At 47.3% G+C, this 18,082-nt stretch overlaps 1 protein-coding gene across 2 annotated transcripts in view; it reads left to right on the forward strand.

The window, feature by feature from the left end:
* Positions 1-18,082, forward strand: part of SOCS7 (suppressor of cytokine signaling 7) — a 33,409-nt gene that overhangs the window by 11,565 nt on the left and 3,762 nt on the right. Inside the window, exons 3-9 of one of the 2 annotated variants that reach the window (XM_073326258.1) lie at positions 2,061-2,165; positions 2,817-2,918; positions 3,878-4,008; positions 4,872-5,040; positions 9,057-9,185; positions 12,223-12,358; positions 12,838-12,995. In XM_073326258.1, the coding sequence (XP_073182359.1) occupies positions 2,061-2,165; positions 2,817-2,918; positions 3,878-4,008; positions 4,872-5,040; positions 9,057-9,185; positions 12,223-12,358; positions 12,838-12,958 (893 nt within the window). In that variant the 3' untranslated portion in view covers positions 12,959-12,995. The remainder of the gene's footprint in view (positions 1-2,060; positions 2,166-2,816; positions 2,919-3,877; positions 4,009-4,871; positions 5,041-9,056; positions 9,186-12,222; positions 12,359-12,837; positions 12,996-18,082) is intronic. The other variant, XM_073326259.1, reaches the window with a different exon arrangement.

The following is an 18,082-nucleotide window of genomic DNA, read 5'->3' on the forward strand; positions in this document are numbered from 1 at the left end:
GACTTGAGATTGCCATCTGTAATTTCTGGTAAACAAGAGTTGTCAAACTTCTGCTTATCCAGAGTTCTGTTAAGTGGGCTATCCTTTTTGTTCAGTGTTTACATAGTGCTTGGCTGGGCTCCTGAGTGCTACAATAGTGCAAGTATTACATCTTGAGAGGGCTTGAGAGAGTTAGCTGCCCACAAGAATTGAAATCGAAGGAAGGAAGCTGTATAATTGGCTCTGAGGTGGTGGTTCAGATGGTTCAGTTTCAGTATTAAGATATTTAACCAGCCGCAAGTTATGGATTTGATTGACTTTGAAATTGTTTAGCTGGAATTTATAACTACACAGACAGCCACCTGCTTAGAATCCTCTTTAGAATTTGAGGCTTGGTTATTTTTAGTATTTGATGTGAGTCCAATCCAATAGTGGGACTAACTTGTGGATTTGTCAGTTGGATTGCTTTAGTCTTAGTTTAGTTTAATAGTAGTAGTTTAGCTTTGGTGATGTTTCCTTGATTTTATTCAGACGTGTTTTAACACATGTATAAAAAGTCACACTACTTTCACTGGCAATGGGGGTCCAGAACCTTTGAGCACCTGGGTTGATACCAGCTAGGTAACCTAAAAGCCTGATCAGCTCTCCCAGTTATTTGGTTCAAGCAGGACGTTGATCTTAAGGGCTACTCCGCAGCAGTAAGCAGGTGTTTTAACCCAAAATCACTTGATTCTGTAGGCTGTTGGCGGGCAAACTCCCTTTGAAGTCAACAGGAGTGTTGTCTGTAAGACTTCTGGCAGGGATGGGTAACTTTAAGATGGTAGAGGGCCACAAAATCCTCTCAAACCCTTTGGCAGGCTGAGGTGTGTGACCTGGGGTTGGGTCCCGCACCTAGGAGGTGGCAGCCCCTGAGGGGGTGTTAGAGGGTGAGCCAGCCCCACACTTACCCTGAAGTGGTGACTCCTGTACCATGAGGCTGGGGCTGGTACCCCACTGTGGCCCATTAGCTCTCACCACAGCATCACCTGACCCACATGGCTACATGTAAAGGAGGCCCTCCCCCCATGATGCCTCATCCTGCCCCCTTCTTGGCCATTGCACCTGCCCCAAGCTGGGCTGTGGTGGGCCAAATAAAATGATTTGGCAGGCTGTTTGCAGCCTCTGGGCTACTAGATGCCCATCCCTGGCTTATTGAATCTGGCCTCAGGTACCAATGCATGAAATTGGCCTTTTAAACCACTTCGTGAGCATTAAAGCCATAGAGAACTTCAGGGGAGTCTTTGTCACGCTGTGGTGGTCAGCATCTGAATCTAGAAATCAGAAGTACCCACCGAAGCATATTGAGAGTTAATATCATGAGAGCAAGAACGTGATCAAAGAACTGCCACTGAAGTATTGCTGACTATCTTCCACTTGGGGTGGTCGGTGGGAAAATATCTTTTATAGCTAAAAACATGAATGTGTTATTAAGTCCAAAATTTGACCGTTTCATCAGATGTGCCTTGGGCTACTGGAGTCTTTCCATTTGTGTCTAGCAAATACCTAGGAGTGTGCATAAAATGCACGTTAGGAAGCATTGGCAAGAACTGGTTTGTTTAATGTAGCAAATAGAGTTTAAAAAAAGAAAACAAAACCCCTCCAGCTCCTTGCTTGGAACACCCTTCTGCAGTATGCCTCAGCCACCCAAACACACTGCCTGTTGGGTCAGCCTGGAAATCGTGCCTGTTAATAGCCTTCAAAATGACTGAGTCTGTTGTGTTATTGGAAGACTTTCTACTGTGTATGCTGAACTTAGGTTGGGTTCACTAGCATGCATCGGTATTTGCCATTTGCTCGCACTTGACTATTGCTTAGAGCCTGACCCTTGAGCTGCTGTGGCAGAGTTGTCTTAAAATCAGTGCAATGGGGAAATTCAACTTGAAAGTATTTAATGTGAGACTGAAGCAGAGGCCTCTGTCCTGTGTGGAAACTGGCCTCCAAAACTTTTTAAAGCCACCTCCTTGCTGCTTGACTCTGTCTTCCCTTTGCATGCTCTGGAGAAGGTGCAAACTCTTACCAGTCTCTCTCGATGAATCCTTCAGGTGAAACTGTGTCACTAGTGGATGTGGACATCTCCCAGCGAGGACTGACCTCGCCTCACCCTCCGACTCCTCCACCTCCACCACGGAGAAGCCTCAGCCTGCTAGGTACTCTACATACATCCCCCCTAGAATTTCCTTCCTGGTCATGTGTGTGTGGTTGTAAGTAGTAGGGACTGAATTATTTTTCCATTTTGGAGTACAATGCAGGCTCTTACAGGATCCCTTCCGATAAACTGATCTCTACTTCCCAAGCAAAGAATTTCTTCCAGTCCCATATCCAGTGCTGCTGCTGTGCATAGAACACTGTGAGGTGGGCCCTTTCTCCTGGGTTTAGCATGCTAACTGTACAGCACTCCCTGGCTTCTTGAAACTCAAACTTGCATGTCCCTTACGTGGCTGCATATTGCGCTGCCGTTAGACATTCAGAAACCTATTGATGTTCTTAATCTTGTATTGGCAGCCATGTTCTCCCTAAGTACCCAGTTTAGAAACTAACTTCTTGATTTGCAGGAGAGGTGGTGTATGTATCCAGGTGACAGAGAGACAAGTTCTGAGGTTACATCAATATCTGCTCTTCAGAGAAGCTAGTGAAAGACTGAGCTGTTGGCTAATGTTCCATCCGTTCCCGTCCCGCTCAGCGCTGTAGGCGGAGCTGGACACTGGGCTTGCTCTTGCTCCATTGGCAGGTGCTTGGCGATGTAGCAGCTCGCTTACTTTCCTATATTCTGAACCTCTCTTGCTTTTGTTCTCTTCTAGATGATATCAGTGGGACGCTGCCTACATCTGTTCTAGTGGGTCCGATGGGGTCTTCCCTGCAGTCTTTCCCTCTGCCTCCGCCTCCTCCACCCCATGCCCCAGGTCAGCTTAGTTTTAGTGGCAAGGCTGCGTTATGCAGAGATCTGGACTAATCTGTTTTGGCAAATGTCTGGCCTTACTGAAGTCTGTATTGCCTGTAAGAACGATAGCAAGGGTTGGGTGCTGGACCCTTAGCCGGTTCAGCTAATGCAAGATTGAGCTGGTCTTCTACCCATGTTGCTACATACTGGGACATGGTTGAGTCAGACCTCTAGGTTCCTTTTTAAACTATTGATTTGTACGTGCAGTGTGGCTGTCTGCATTGCTCATAATAGTCTAGGTACCCTCTTCCATTTGACAACTCTCAAATATCCACTTCCTCCCTTAGGTTCAGCAGAACTGGAATGTGCATGAATCACAGCCTCTAACCCTAAAATGGCTGCAGGATGCACTGCGTGGCCTAATAGGTGTCTTCTCTGATCACTGGGGCCTCTTGTCCGCTAGTGTTAGTGTAGTTCTGGGAATAGGGCTCAACACTTGCTCCCTAGGCTCAAAAGACGTCCTGTTTTGTAGCACTGGAGTAAAATCACACACAGGGCTCTGCAGCTACCTGGCTCTATCATTTAACCTTCCGTTTCCTATCTTCCCGTGTCTAATTTTTTAAGCTGTCAAATTTTAGGCCTAAGCTACTTTGACAACATCCCTTTCCAATCAGTTTTAAAAGCAGGTGAAAAGGCCTTGGCGTTTCCATGGACAGCCCTCTGAGGGGACACCGGTGAATAGCTGGTGAAGACAATGAATTAGTTGCCTTGGAGTTGCTACCCAGGTTTCCCCACTCTGTCCTCATTCCCAAGGACACTGTCCATCCATCAGTAAAGCTTCTTTTTTTATGCCATGGCTTCACTGCGCCTGCTTTGTCCTCGAGAATCCAGGGGCTGTTTGGGGAGGGCGGCTCTTATTCTTTGCAGTATTGCTTGTTAATGAGTGACTGTTGCCTGCCATTGTTGGTGGTTTCCCTGCAGATGCATTTCCCCGGATCGTGCCGTTCAGACCGACAGAGGCAGTGAACAGCCAGACCACCCAGCATCTTCAGTGTCCTCTCTACCGACCAGATGCAAGCAGCTTTGCAGCTAGCTTGCGAGAATTGGAAAAGGTAAGGGCTTCATGCTGGGTCTAGATCTGGGGTCACTCTTACAAGACCTCCAGTGGGCAAAGGCTCTCCATTGTTGGACTGTTTGTGGGTTAAGTCAGAAATCAGCCTTATGGGCTTCATTATTTCCCCCATATGGATTTGTAAGCGTGAGATGGGGATAGGACAAAAGGAAAGAGATGTTCCCCTAACAATAGCCCTGCCAGTGATAAATTCCTCACTTATATATCCCCACCAGCTTTAGAAGCACTTGGATGTAATCGGAAGAGGGGTAACGTCTTCCTTATTTGGGTAGCTTGCCTGTGTAAAGAGATGTTGCTTGTATGTGGTAGAAGGACATGATGGTCTTGTTTACTCTAGGAAATGGATTTATTGCTGTCAATGATTGTTGACCATGTCTCTTCCTGGACTAGTGATTAAACTGGTTTATCTGCTAGTATAGCTAGAACAAAATGGTTTAATGTGGTTTGACTTTCTGTCAGTGTGTCTGTCTGCTCTTAAGGTGTTCCCCAGCAGCAGGTTATGGGGGACCTGTGGCTGATACCTTTGGTCAGCATCAGATGATTTCCCAGAGTATGTTGGGTTGTTAATGGCAATTTATGCCAGGATGCTAAACTGCTCCTCTTGTGAAATACTAGCCTTGCCGAGGAAATGCTTCAGCACTACTTTTGCCAACAGCTACAGACAATGCTAAACTGTTAATTCTTCCTGGGAGTGCACTGGTGCTAGGATGGGGCAGAAAAGACTGACAGTTCTTCGAATCCCTTGATGGTTGAGTTAAGCTGTTTAGTACAGAGCTGTTAATGGGCAAGTGCCTTTCTGGCTTACCAGAAGTCTGAAGACCTTTTTGCACTCTCTACTGGTAGTGTGGTTGGTACTGGGGACCAATGAACTGGGAAGATGCGGAAATGAAGCTGAAGGGGAAACCAGATGGATCCTTCCTGGTACGAGACAGTTCCGACCCTCGTTACATCCTGAGCTTAAGCTTTCGATCACAGGGTATCACCCATCACACCAGAATGGAGCACTACAGAGGTAAGAGCAGCAAGGTTCTTGGAATGGTCTCATTCACTGGGATGTGGCTCTGGCCCCATCTGCTAATCAGCTCTGCGCTGCAACTCCATCTGTCTGTGTAGGAGCCCAGAACAATGCATTGTGGGTAGACCTGCTTGCAAAGGGGAAACTGAATGCAGCCATACCTTGCCCTCTGCTTCTATGCTAAACTGCAGACCTCAGTGAGGGTTCTGTAGTGGGTTGATCCCAGAGGCGCTAATGAAGGCCCTAAATGGAAATATTTGCTCTAATTCGTGTGTGATTGATTCTGTTAAAAAAACCAAAAACCCTTTCTACTCTCTCATGACAGGGAAGGCTAAATAAGGAGCCATTCACCTCATGAGTTGTCATAGCACACAGACCAGCCTAGGTTACCGCCGTGTCTGCGGACTGTTCTTGTCATAGTGATCACAGGCTTAGTGGCCAAGGGAGGATCTTGGGCTGTGAATGTTCCATTTAATCCCTTAACTCCTCTGAACGGCATCTTCCCATCCCTCTCCTTCTCAAACATCACTCCATTGAGAAACTGAGCAATATAATAAAAATCCTCTAGGCCCTTTTCCTCCATGCCCATTCTGCATGCTTCACTTTGGGAAAGCTTATTAAGAAGGAGCTAATGGACTTGCAAAGTTGCTGTGCAAGAAAATATGAAGGAAAAGCTTTATTGATTCATTAATAGCTTTAAGGCCAGAAGGGACCATTGTGATCATCGTCTGAGCTGCATAGAAGACCTAGCTCAGGGTGTAATCATTGTACCTTGTTCTTACGGTGCAGTGTAGGGGATAGTTCAGTTATTTGGGTTGTTGGAAACTAGCAAGGCTAACACTTTGGGATGATTTAGTCTTGGTGTTTCACCGGTTAAATGGGAGCTGATCATGGGATGTCATTGCTGATGAGTTACTTTGCCTTTGGTCACTTTCACACTTACTGTATAGGGACAGGACATCAGCATTCATGCATCTGGCTGGTACAAACTGCCGATATCCAAGCTGAGACTTTAACTTTGATCTTGTGGCTTTTCTATTCTGAGAACTCTTTGCTTGTTGCTTGTACCAGCTTCCTGCCTCATTTGTCATCTTGCTGAAGGATACTGCCCGCCCCCCCATCCCCCCCAGCATTTGCATTTCAAATGTGGTTTTCTGCGTTGGGACTGTGCACAAAATGTTGTGGAGGGTAGCAAAATCTCTGAGATAATCAATGTTTTGAGGAGGGGGAGGGATAGCTCAGTGGTTTGAGCATTGGCCTGCTAAACCCAGGGTTGTGAGTTCAATTCTTGAGGGGGCCATTTAGGGATCTGGGGCAAAAATTGGGGATTGGTCCTGCTCTGGGCAGGGGGTGGACTAGATGACCTCCTGAGGTCCCTTCCAACCCTGATATTCTATGATTCTACCATCAAAACAAGTGGTCCCAAGCAGTCTTTAACAAGGTGCACAAGCACCAAAGTACTTGGTAACCTCAGTGGATACCAAAATTAACCTCTAAAGACATGCCTGCAAAAACGGTTTCCCTCTCAGATTGCCTAGCCCATGTCCCCTTTAGACAGTGTCCCTTGCCATAAAGCTGGAAAGGGCAGATGCTGGTAGCAATTTGTAATTTGAGGCCTTCTTGACAAAAGTTCTTGTACAGTGACTCTCTCCTACCATGAGCAAGAGTTGGAACAAGTTTTCTTTGCTGCTTCTCAGGTTGAACACCTCAAGGATGAGAGGTCTCTGTTACAAGAGCTTCATTCCTGTACTTCTGTAAGGCTGCTACCCTTCACTCGGTGTTGCCCCCTCTATGAGGCCATAATAAATCACAACTGTGTACATGTCTGGTTGTATCCCCCCTTCCCAACTATCCTTCACAAGTTGCTTAGACACTGGTTCATCAGAGCACCTAGACACTGTGCCTAGCTATTAGCATGTGAGTAGTTTTATTGATTTTTAAATGGGATTACTCATGGTTAAAGTTAAGTGTATGCTTAGCTGCTTTACTGGATTGGGACCGTAGATTATAAACTGCTTGGCGCATAGTCCATTAATAAAACTTTCAAAAGTAACAGACAATGAGGAGCCGAAGTTTCATTAAAAGTCAATGGGACCTAAGGTCCTAGGTGCCTGGGGTTTTGGCTCTTAAGTAACTAATGTGCTTTTGAAAATGTTACCACCTGTCTTTGTGTACTATAATGAGACCCTGATTTGGGCCTCTGGGGCCCAGTCGAATATAAAATACGAATTACAAAGCTCAGAGCTGCCTCTCCACTCCAACAGTCCGGTCACCCACAGCAGTTCCCAGGAATAACCCTACAGAAAGACCCCAGCACTCCTGTTTGTGTAATTAACTCTACACTTACACTAGGACTGGCTGAGCTGCCTGCTGAATGTGCTACAGCTGATCTGAAACCTGCAGAGCTGAGCACTTTGTTAAACCAATGAAAGTGACAAGTGGCTGAGCTAGAGAAATGGTAAATGGGGAAATATTTGACCTTCAGATTTCAGGTGGGTGAAAAGGCACAGTCGGACATTTATTTGTGCCTAGGGACTGTAGTATACATGCCACATAAAAGCTTCCTGAGCAACGTGCAGGCAAAACTATGCAAACTATTCCTTGATCTTCCTGTGGCAGGTGGATTTTTAGAGCCTGGGGTTTATACTATACTTCTGGGGGGTTATCAGCTCAGCGTTACTAAATAGCTGTTCCTGAATAATTCCATGTGTAGGCAAGCCCCAAAGGTGGAAATTTGCACTGGGATAACTACATTGATTTAGCTGCACCTTGGCCAGTCCCTAATTTAAGAGCTCTCTGCATGTCTCTAAAGCCAAATTTACGGATAACGTCTTGGTTTAAGTTGCAGCATTGCAAGCCCTGCTCTGTGCCAGTACTTCGTGTCTGCATTAGGGGTCTGCCCCACGGGGGCACCTATCTTGGAGTAGGTGCACTGGTGTTCACATCTCTAATGCCGTCGAGTTGGCCCTAGATGTAGCTCTTGGGGATGTTACCTCTGCTGTTCTGCTGGAGCTGTATTCTATACTGTGCCCTCCTGAGGTACTTCTCAGTCCCTGTGCTTGGTCCTCCATTGCTAGGAGTCTGCTCTCTGCTCTGGTCACACGTTCCAGGCAGAGGGAAGGAGCAGACCTGGCACTGTGGGGTGCACGGATAGCATACCTGCAAGCAGGGGGGTGAGTGGGCCTGCATCTTGGTTGGGGAGGAAAGTTGTCTTCAGTCAGTGCACAAAGAGGTTGAGAGAATGGTCTTGGATGGCTCCTACAGGTCAAACTAACCTACTGAGAGATCTCAAAGTAGCTTCAATGGGGGAGGCTCTTCCCAGTTTCATCATTTCCAACCCTAGCTTAGTGCAGAAATTGTATCAACAGGGCAGCATGGGAGAAACTATCACTATACTTAACCCTGCCACTAGGGTGAGAGGGCAGGGTTGGACTGAAGCATGTCATAACGTGGGGCCACACCATGCCCGCTTGTAGAGGTGATGGCCAAAGGGTCTAGAGACATGGGCTCCCCGGTACTTACTCCAACAGCTGGGATGTATCTCTTTGGGTCGGCTGGGTTCACTGTACTCCTGCTGCAGCCACTTTCTTCTGTTGGTATTGTGCCCTTTAGAGCACACCCCCTGAGATGCAGTGGGGCAGGTCACTCAACCTTCAGCAACAGCTCTGACAGACCTGCAGATTCATGGAGAAATCGCTGCAGCAGGTACACTCAGGTCACATTTTTTGGGGTTTCTTTACAACAGCAAGAGCTAGAGGCGCTTTTAAGCAAAAGCGTACTTGTCTGTGGGTGTCGGTGGCGTGGGCATGGGTTGTAATGCCAATGTCAATTCAGCTCTGTGAGAGGCTAGCCCAGTCGCTGGCCTATCTGCTGAAATTGCCAAGAAGTACACCAGTGATAGTGGTGACTTGGTCATCTATCCTTTGAGGACATGAGTGAGCAGTGCAGATCACCGAGTCGCTGTCCTCTTCCCTGCCAACCCCTTTGTAATACAAACCATTTCTTTTTGGAAGGAACCTTCAGTCTGTGGTGTCACCCCAAGTTTGAGGATCGCTGCCAGTCTGTGGTGGAGTTTATAAAGAGAGCAATCATGCACTCGAAAAATGGGAAGTTCCTTTACTTCCTGCGATCCAGGGTTCCAGGTGAGTCTTGCACCTAAAACTACTTACAACTTTTGTGTGTGTGTGCATTTGATCTGTGATCAGGCAGGACAAGTCCTAGAGCTGTGTGTGTTGGGCTCTGGTTTCGTGCGCTCTGACCAATACAATAACAAGTGTTCTCGCACATCCGCTTTGTATGTGCGGCTGAAAAGAGAGTCTCTCACCCACAGCTTGTTGTGGAAATAATAACCTTCCCCCAGGCGGGAGCTCATATCAACATCTCCCACACCCAGGAAGTGCAGGGATTACTGGGTAATCTCTAACTTTTTATCCACTTTAAACGAATGACATAGGTATCTGCCCCCATCCTTTGCAGTAGCCCTGGATACCTGCACTGGTAAGAAACACTTGTTAGCCAGTTCTTTTCATCACTAGCACAATGGTAATGCATAGCTCATTGCTATTACAGATGTGGCTGTACACGCTAGACAATGGACCCATCCCCTCGACACAGATTTCCTAGTGCTCCACGGTGCACATCACATCATACGCCTGGTTTTGTAGCCAGTTAACTGGTTGCTAAAACTTTACTGTTTCCACCAGTCTCAATGCTGCTACTCCTTCTTGCAGGCAGCTCAACACTTCACAGCTCTCCAGTCCTCCCCTTGATCTCGCTGCGCGGAGACGCACTAAGCAGTGCAGATGCATGGGAAGGTTTCCAAGTGATGAGCTAAATGTGAGCCTCAAGCAGTCACTACTGTAGATTCATAGTCCCTTGGGGAACAGCAGTGCTGGAATACATCCGTGCTTGCCACAAGAAGGGAGCATTAGTGAGGCTCTGTCAGTGCATGTTTGATTATGGTCTGCTAGGAAACAGGCTTCCTGCAATTCCAACCCTAAAGTCAAACTCAGTACGCTTGCTCATGGTTCCCAGCTGCCCCAGTGCAATCGGACAGCAGAACTCGCGCTCATGTTGGGATGTTCCGTCACCGGCTCCTTCTTCCCCCTGTATCCAGAAGCTGATGGGATAAATCCAGCATGAAAGGAAGAAAATACTTCTGTAAAGTGAATAAATGTTAAACTGATTTGACGGGGGCAGTAATGGGGTACAGAAGTTCAAGTGGGGATGCACAGTGACCCCTGAATTAAATGGCTGGAGAGTGAGGAATCGGCACATTCAGCCACGCTCACATAGGAAGTTGCAAAGAGCTGGAAGTGAAGGGGAGAGTTATCTATACAGGTGTGAAGAGTGACAAGGGTGTGAACTTACATCTTGTATTGCAGTCCTAATTAGTGAGCCCAGATAAGATTGGGGCTCCATTGTGCTAGGCCCTCTGTGTAACTAAGGCCCTTCATTTTGGGGTTTTTATTAATTTCCTGGGAATTTCAGTGTTTGGTGAAAATAGATAAAAACTGTCCGTTGACTCAACCACAAGTCCATCCTTCCTCTTCGGTGTGTGGGGAGCCCATAAGATACATATGCGCACACCATGTCTTGGAGAAACTAATACAGCTCCCCGTACTCTTGTCTCCAACATACTGCCATGTGCTTAGACCTAAAAGATTCAGTTCTTCCAGACCCCAGACCTCCATGAAATCTCTCCTTCCTCTCTACAAGGAGAGTAGCTTATTTAAAAGCAACTTACTCCAGACAAGTGATCATTCCCCAGTGTAGGAATGGTCATTGAATGGCACTGCTCGCCTCTCTCAAACTGCACAGTTGGCCCTGCTGTCTCATCTGGATCTTACCACTTTCCTTGCGACTCCCCACTGGGGTGCATCCTGAATCTGATCAGGTTATGCAGCCCCTGTGCCAGCAGTGATTTCTGACCCTTTAAGAACAAAGCACTGTTACCTGGATATCTGGTGTGGTCTCCCTGAGTCAGAGTGCCTTGGATCCATATCTCCTCTGCACTTGTGTATGCTATATTGCAGCAGAAATGTTGTTAACCTCTTGGTGTGGGGGTTTCTATTGTGTATCTGGCTGTTAGCAGCGAGGCAGATGGCTAGCGCAGTATGCAAACCTCTTGCTGTGTCCCTGTAGTTCCTGGCTGAGCTCCCAGAGGCTTATTCCTCTTTGAGGGGGTAGGGGGGGGGAACCCTCGATTCCTTTTCTTTGCTTTCTCAAAAGCTGTCTCACTGCTTCCTAAGCTGCCTGGAGAAGTTGCAAGCCCATCTTAGTGTGAAGAGCTTTTGCCTTCTCTTCTTTCACTCTGCTCTGCTGGCCTCAGAGGCTTCAGTCAGAAAACGCCCTGCCAGCAGGAGGGAGTTAGAGTGGAACTAGCACTGAATCCTTCTGAAAAGACAGATAAAACACAGCCCTGCTGCTGCTGACCTCTCAGCTCTGTGGGTTCAGACCCACCCAAGCTAAGGTCAGGGAATCTCAGAACGGGGGAGGTAATGTGGGGAGGGGGAACTGGATGCAACTCCACTGGCAGCCATTCAAGGCTGTTCCGTGCATAGGCTGACTCCAGTGATTCAATGCAGTTCCTGCCCCCAGGGCTTGACACTGCTGCTGCCTTTATGCCCAGCCTCCTGGCCTCAAGAGTGAGTGATTTACCCCATGGTTTGAGGCTCACTCCAACCTGCCCTTCCCAGTGCTGGTACAGCTGTTCCCTGCTTGCACTGTGGAAACCCTCCAGTTCAGTCCCCTCCTTCCCCTCCCCCTATGATGCCCGTGTTCTTGAAATGTGATGTTTTTCAAAGCCCTGTTGCTTTCCTGCGTAAAGTGACGCTTCGGCTACTGCTGATTCCGAGAGGGCTTGGTTGGAAATGCGCACGGTCCTAGAATCTGCTTCACTGCTGGAAATGGCAGAACTGATGGGGCATTAATCAGAGGGGACTGTTCTCCCCGGATTTGCTCATGAGCCTGGCTCCCATCCATGTAGAACATGGCCAGCAAACCCATGCAAACTGAAAGCAATGGCTCCCTCCTCTTGAAGACTTTCCATTCCCCTGTGTAAAGCAGTGCCTTGGTTTCCTCTATCTCTGGGGCCAGTTCGCTCCCTCCTGGTTTTGATAAATAACTTACTTTGCTTCTAATAAAGCCGTACCTTGTTCTCCTATGTTTTGTTTTAAGGTCTCCCTCCAACACCAGTCCAGCTCCTGTATCCTGTCTCCAGGTTCAGCAACGTCAAATCCCTCCAGCACCTTTGCCGCTTCCGGATCAGGCAACTTGTCCGCATAGACCACATTCCAGAGCTCCCACTGCCCAAGTACGTTCTCATGGCTGGGGTGGGTGGGGAACTTTTCTGGTTCTGGGCCTAGACTCTAGAGGGCAAATCTTAGCATTGCAACCCCTTCCCTTTTCCTCCATTTGCTTGTTGGTACCTTACGTGACAGCTGTAGCATTTAGCCATGGAGCAGTGCGAGAGGAAATCTGTGTGTGTCGCTGGGAAAGGGGGGACATTGGGCAGGAGCAGCCACCTGCTTGTCAAGGCGAGGAGCTGTTGGAGCAGGGACGGCAGGCGGAATGACAGGTAGCAGCAGCAGACGAACAGACAAGAGTGGTGGCTAGCTGATGAATGGGGACTGTGGAGTCTTAGATGGCTCGCTTTTCTGGCTGAAGACCCCCTTGCTTTCCTGTTCAGTGTTGGCACTATTGGCCGTGGGTGGGGCGGCAGGAGGAATCTATCTGTAGCTTTCTTTAAATGTTCTGACTCATCGCTAAGATGTCTGCTCCTGCCTTTTCCAGGCCTTTGATCTCCTACATCCGGAAGTTCTATTACTACGACCCCCAAGAGGAGGTGTATCTGTCGCTGAAGGAAGCTCAGCTGATTTCAAAACAGAAGCAGGAGACTGAATCCTTAACGTAGCGAGGCTGCCTCGCCCATCTTGTCACTGTCACAGACGGTAAAATCCACTTGGCCATCCCAACCGTTATTCCATGCAGTTTAAAAAAAAATAAAAAAAAAAATCCTTGCTATCCTGTTGTTTTAGGGAAAGTGCGAGGAAATCCCAGCCAGGAGGTCAAGGCTCATCCTTGCTGACCAGGGTTTATCCTGGGGCTTGCTCCTTCTGGTCCCTTGGTTAGTGTGCAGGAAGATAACAATGTTCTGGTGTTTCATCTCTGATAGGGCTTGAATGGGGGAGGTTTGGTGGTGGTGGTGCATCCTGCCTCTGGCACTGTACACAGAGGTGGTCTCCTAAGTAGCCAAGACCCAAATCACGTAAGACTGGATGAACACACTGGAAGTCAGTGCAGGATACAGAGCTTTCCCCTCACACACACACGTGGTCAGGGAGTGAGCTCAGGCAGCTGCTACAGTGACAAGGAAGCTGCAATCCAGGAATGAAGACTGAGGGAAATACCTCGTAAGTAGAGAGTGGTTTTCTCCATTTCGGTGAGGGCGGGTGGGGAGCTGGAAGCTTGCTGATAGCCTTGAGTTTTGGGACACTGGAAGCTCGGGAGACGCCTCTCCTTCTCTACAAGACTTTTCTGCCGGCTGCAAAAGCAAATTGTTGGAGAGAATTGATTAACTGGGGAATTAATTAATCTAAGATTATTCTCCCGGTGCCCGAGTGGACTGACCTCCGCTAATTTATCTTCCTGTGAAGCTCCTTGGCACATCAGTGTATGCAGAGGAATCCTAATGACTCTTTAAATGGTATTAAAATGGATGGAGGGAACTGGGGGGTAGGGGAGATCACCAGAAACCTGAGTTGGAGGCAGTGATTAGGCTTAGTATTAACTGCATACACAGTTAAATTAAATTTCAGCCCGGCTTCCTTTTCGTGTGGGCTGACAGTGCCAGGGCACTGGGTTAAAGCTCAGCACAGTGCACTGTGTCGTGAGTAGGAGGTGAAGCTACCTTTTCCTTCCCCTTTTTTTAATCTAGAAGACAAAGGTTCCTGGGTCTGATTCTGTGCCAGGTCTCCAAGAGGTGCAGTGCAGACCAGGGAGAGAGAGGGATAGGTTGCTTTATGGCACTTTTGGGCCCTCCAGGTTCTAAGCTTCTCCAGGGATCAAAACAACCCAGGCCTGGAGCAGAGCAGTAGCCCATCCCAGTTTGCCTATGGACTGCAGCTCTGTCAAAAATCCCTGCAGTGCTAGCTCTTGAAGGTCCATCCCAGCATGCCATCTATACTAGAGCTTGCAAGGAATGGAGAGCGTTGGATTGTTTATGGCAGCAATATGCTGTCTGACCTGTGGGATGCTCTCTGGTCCATTGTGGCTGATTAACAGCCCTTAGACATCACTGAAGCAGAGTGATGACAGAATCTATCCCCATTTGCACTTTATCAGATGGGACAAGTTATATTTGATAAGGGGAGGTAGATGCTAGGCCTATATCAAACATGCATGGTAAAAATAAAGAGCAGTGCAAAGGCTGGGGGAGACAGTCTAGCCTTTCTGACTTAGAGAGGAAATGTTGCATTCTTGATGTGACTCTGATGGCTACCATAGTGCTAACTGGCATTGGAGTCTCCAGGCTTCTCAGAGACTTCAACTTTCTTGAGGGCGAGGGTGCCTTTGAATTGGCTCAGGATTTTGTGGCCACCATAGGCCTATCCTAGGTGGCTTAGGCCTCCATGCATGGAGTGAGGCATGTGCTGGATCTTGTTTCCAGGTAGGGGTTGGTGACTGAGGGTGGATGAGAGTTAAGTCTTGATCATTTCCAGATTATAGGGTGGGATTCGAGGCTAACATTGGGGAAGAACAAGTTAAGAATTACTTAGACAGATTAGATGTATTTTGTCAGGCCCTGCTGACTTGAAGGATCTTAGAATACTTAAGGAACTAGCTGAAGAGATCTCTGAACAATTAGCTATTCTCTTGGAGAACTCATGGAGGACAGGAGATGTCCCAGAACTGGAAAAGGGCAAATATAGTACATATCTATAAAAAGGGAAATAAGGACAACCCAGAGGATTATAGACCAGTCAGCTTCACTTTGGTACCCAGAAAGATAATGGAGCAAATAATAAGTTTGTAAGTGCATAGAAAGATAAGGTGATAAGTAACAGTCAGCATGGATTTATGAAGAACAAATGTCAAACCAACCTAATATCCTTTTTGGGAAAAAACAGTAGATGTGAACTATCGCGACTTTAGTAAGGCTTTTGATACGGTCTCACATGACCTTCTCGTAAGCCCAGTAGGGAACTATAGCCCAGGAAACCACCTATAAGGAGGGTGCCCACCTGGTTGGAAAAACATACACTCAGAGTAGTTATTAATGGTCAGTCAAGCAGGAAGGGCATATTAGGTAGGATCCCACAGGGATCTGATCCTAGGTCCAGTTCTGTTCGATATCTTCATAAATTATTTGGATAATGGCATAGAGAGTCCACTTACAAAGTTTGCTGGGCAGGGTTGCAAGCTCTTTGGAGAACAGAATTAAAGTTCAGAATGATCTTGACAAACTAGAAGAGTGGTCTGAATTAAGGATGGAAATTAATTAAGGACAAATGCAAAGTACTACAATTAATTGCACAAATATAAATGGGAAATGGCTGCCTAGGAGTGAGTACTACAGAAAAGGATCTGGTAGTTATAGTGGATTACAAACTAAATGAGTCATCAATGTAGTACTTTCAATAAAAATAAAAATTGAACATCCATTCTGGGATGTATTAGCATGAGTGTAAGCAAGACACAAGAAGTAATTCTTCCACTGTACTCAGCAATGATAACGTCTCAGCTGGAGTAGTGTGTCCAGTTGTGGCCACAACATTTTGGGAAAGATGTGGACAAATTGGAGAAAGTCCAGAGGAGAGCAACAAAAATAAGTCAAGAAAACATGATCTATGAGGAGAGAGTGGGAAAAATTTGGGTTTGTTTAGGTTGGAGAAGAGAAGGGGGTCGGGGAGAACATAAGTCTTTACGTAAGAAGTGGTTATAAAGAAGGTGATAAATTGTTCTCCTTATCCACTGAGGACAGGACAGGAAGTAATGGGCTTAAATTGTAGCAAAGGAGATATAGATTATACATTAGGAAAATCTTCCTAACTGTAAGGGTGGTTAAGTACTGGAACAAATTTGCCTAGGGAATTTATGGAATCTGAGTCATCAGAGGTGTTAAGAACAGGTAAGATAAACACCTGTCAGCGATAGTCCAGATAATACAAAGTCCTGCCTCAGTTCATGGGACTGAACTAGATGACTTATTGTGGTCCCTTGCAGTCCCACCTTTCTGTGATGCTCTGATGATGATTCCTGCAGTTTGAAGCTGGAGCTCACTGTTTCTCCCAGCAGAGCGATGGATGTGTTTTAATAGCTCCTCCACAAAGACTACTGGGCTCCAAAACTCTCTTATGGGATAATGCCCTGTGGCAGGCCACTAACAGGGAATCACTTGTCCTACCTCTTGAAGCACCTCTCCGCTATCCACTGCCCTCCGAACTCCATGGTGTGGTAGTGACCTGCGCCTGAGTAAACACTTGAGGTAGAAGTTAAAATGCCAATGGCTATTTTATTGTCTGATTGGTAAACAATGTTGAAGCTTAGCAAGAGGAGCAAGAGAATTTTCTTCTCCACCTTTGCACCCACAGGGAATTGTTTGGAGTGCTTGATAGCCTGATAAATCCTCTCTGCCTCTGCTTTGAAGCAGATCTTTCAAGCTGTGAGGAATTTTCCATCTACTTCATGGATAAAATGGATCAGACTGAATCTGCTGACACACAGAGGCAGATTCACTTCCGATGGGGACAGATGCTAGGTCTCCTCTAGGAGTTCTGGTGTGTTCTGCTTGCTGAGATTAGAGGTATTAAGGAAGCTTCCGCCTGCAAGTTGAACCAGTCTCCCATAGCTGGTGTCGTCCTGTACTGCATAATTCCATGATTTGTAGAATCTACCTCTTGGTGCAGGATTTCGTTCCAGCTTTTTCAGTTCCAGTATCGTTCCAGTATTTTAAAAAAGCCTCTAGCCTTTAGGGTTGTGAAGGAAACCTTAAACCTGAGCTGAATGTAACCAATGCAGTGATGTTTGCAGAGAGCCTGGAACAACAGCTCTGGGAGGCCTGGACTGGCCCATGCATCTCAACGAGCTGTTACCGCTCAAAGCTTAGAAATGACACTTAAAATGCCAACATTATCTATTTAGTTCCTGCTTAAAAGATCAGCAGTTACTTGGCTAACGTGCTTATTTCCCAATCCCAAACTGCTCCCCATGCCTTCTCAGCTGCCAGCAGTCCTGCCCCGCCAAAACACCAGCTTCCCCCCCTAGAACTTCCACGATGCCGTGATGCTAGTACTGACGCCTAGTGTGCACTGAGAACGTTTGGCACTCTGCAAAATGGCACCCTGAAATAACATGCAATTTGACCCTCTTGGTTGGGTTGTCAGCAGGGATTGTACCTGGTGCCTCAGGATCTGAGAGCTTGAACCTCTACTGCTTGAGCTGAGGGCCATGCCCATTAGCTAAAAGACAGTAGCAGACTCTCACCCCAATGTTTGGTCTAGCCACTAGAGGGAAGCCACGCTGTTAGCGAGTTCCAACCCCCCCGGGGCTTCCCTGTTGTGCCAGATGCAGTAAAAAACCCCCTTCAGTTTTGAATGGAAACTAAGCAGGTGCAAAACTTCCAGAATCTCGGGGTGGGGTGGGGTGCAGTACACAGGCTCTTGTGACTTGGAAGCAAGTGTAGACTCCTGAGCCAGTGATGGAAAAAGTGCCCCAACTACGGCTGTCTTTGCATCCCTTTCTTCATTTTCGAAACCAACTAGAAACCAGGGCGGTTCAACGCATGGTACTGGGTGCTAACCACCCAAAGCCTTTCCAGCTTCCGCCGTTTCAGGGGAAGAGGACACACTTCCCCCATTGAGCCTTTCTGGCTACTATAGAAGGACTCGCATGAGGGCTTCCCTCACCCTTGGGGTCCCTACAGTCTGTTGTCCCTGCCGATGAGGTAAGCCTTGTATGTGGCTTCCTGTAGGTCACGTGCCTGCAGTTAGTCAAGTGACTGTGACCTCCGCTCCCCATGGTCATGACAGGTGTACTG

Source organism: Lepidochelys kempii, chromosome 27 (assembly GCF_965140265.1).
Source record: "Lepidochelys kempii isolate rLepKem1 chromosome 27, rLepKem1.hap2, whole genome shotgun sequence".
Classification (NCBI taxonomy): Eukaryota; Metazoa; Chordata; order Testudines; family Cheloniidae; genus Lepidochelys; species Lepidochelys kempii.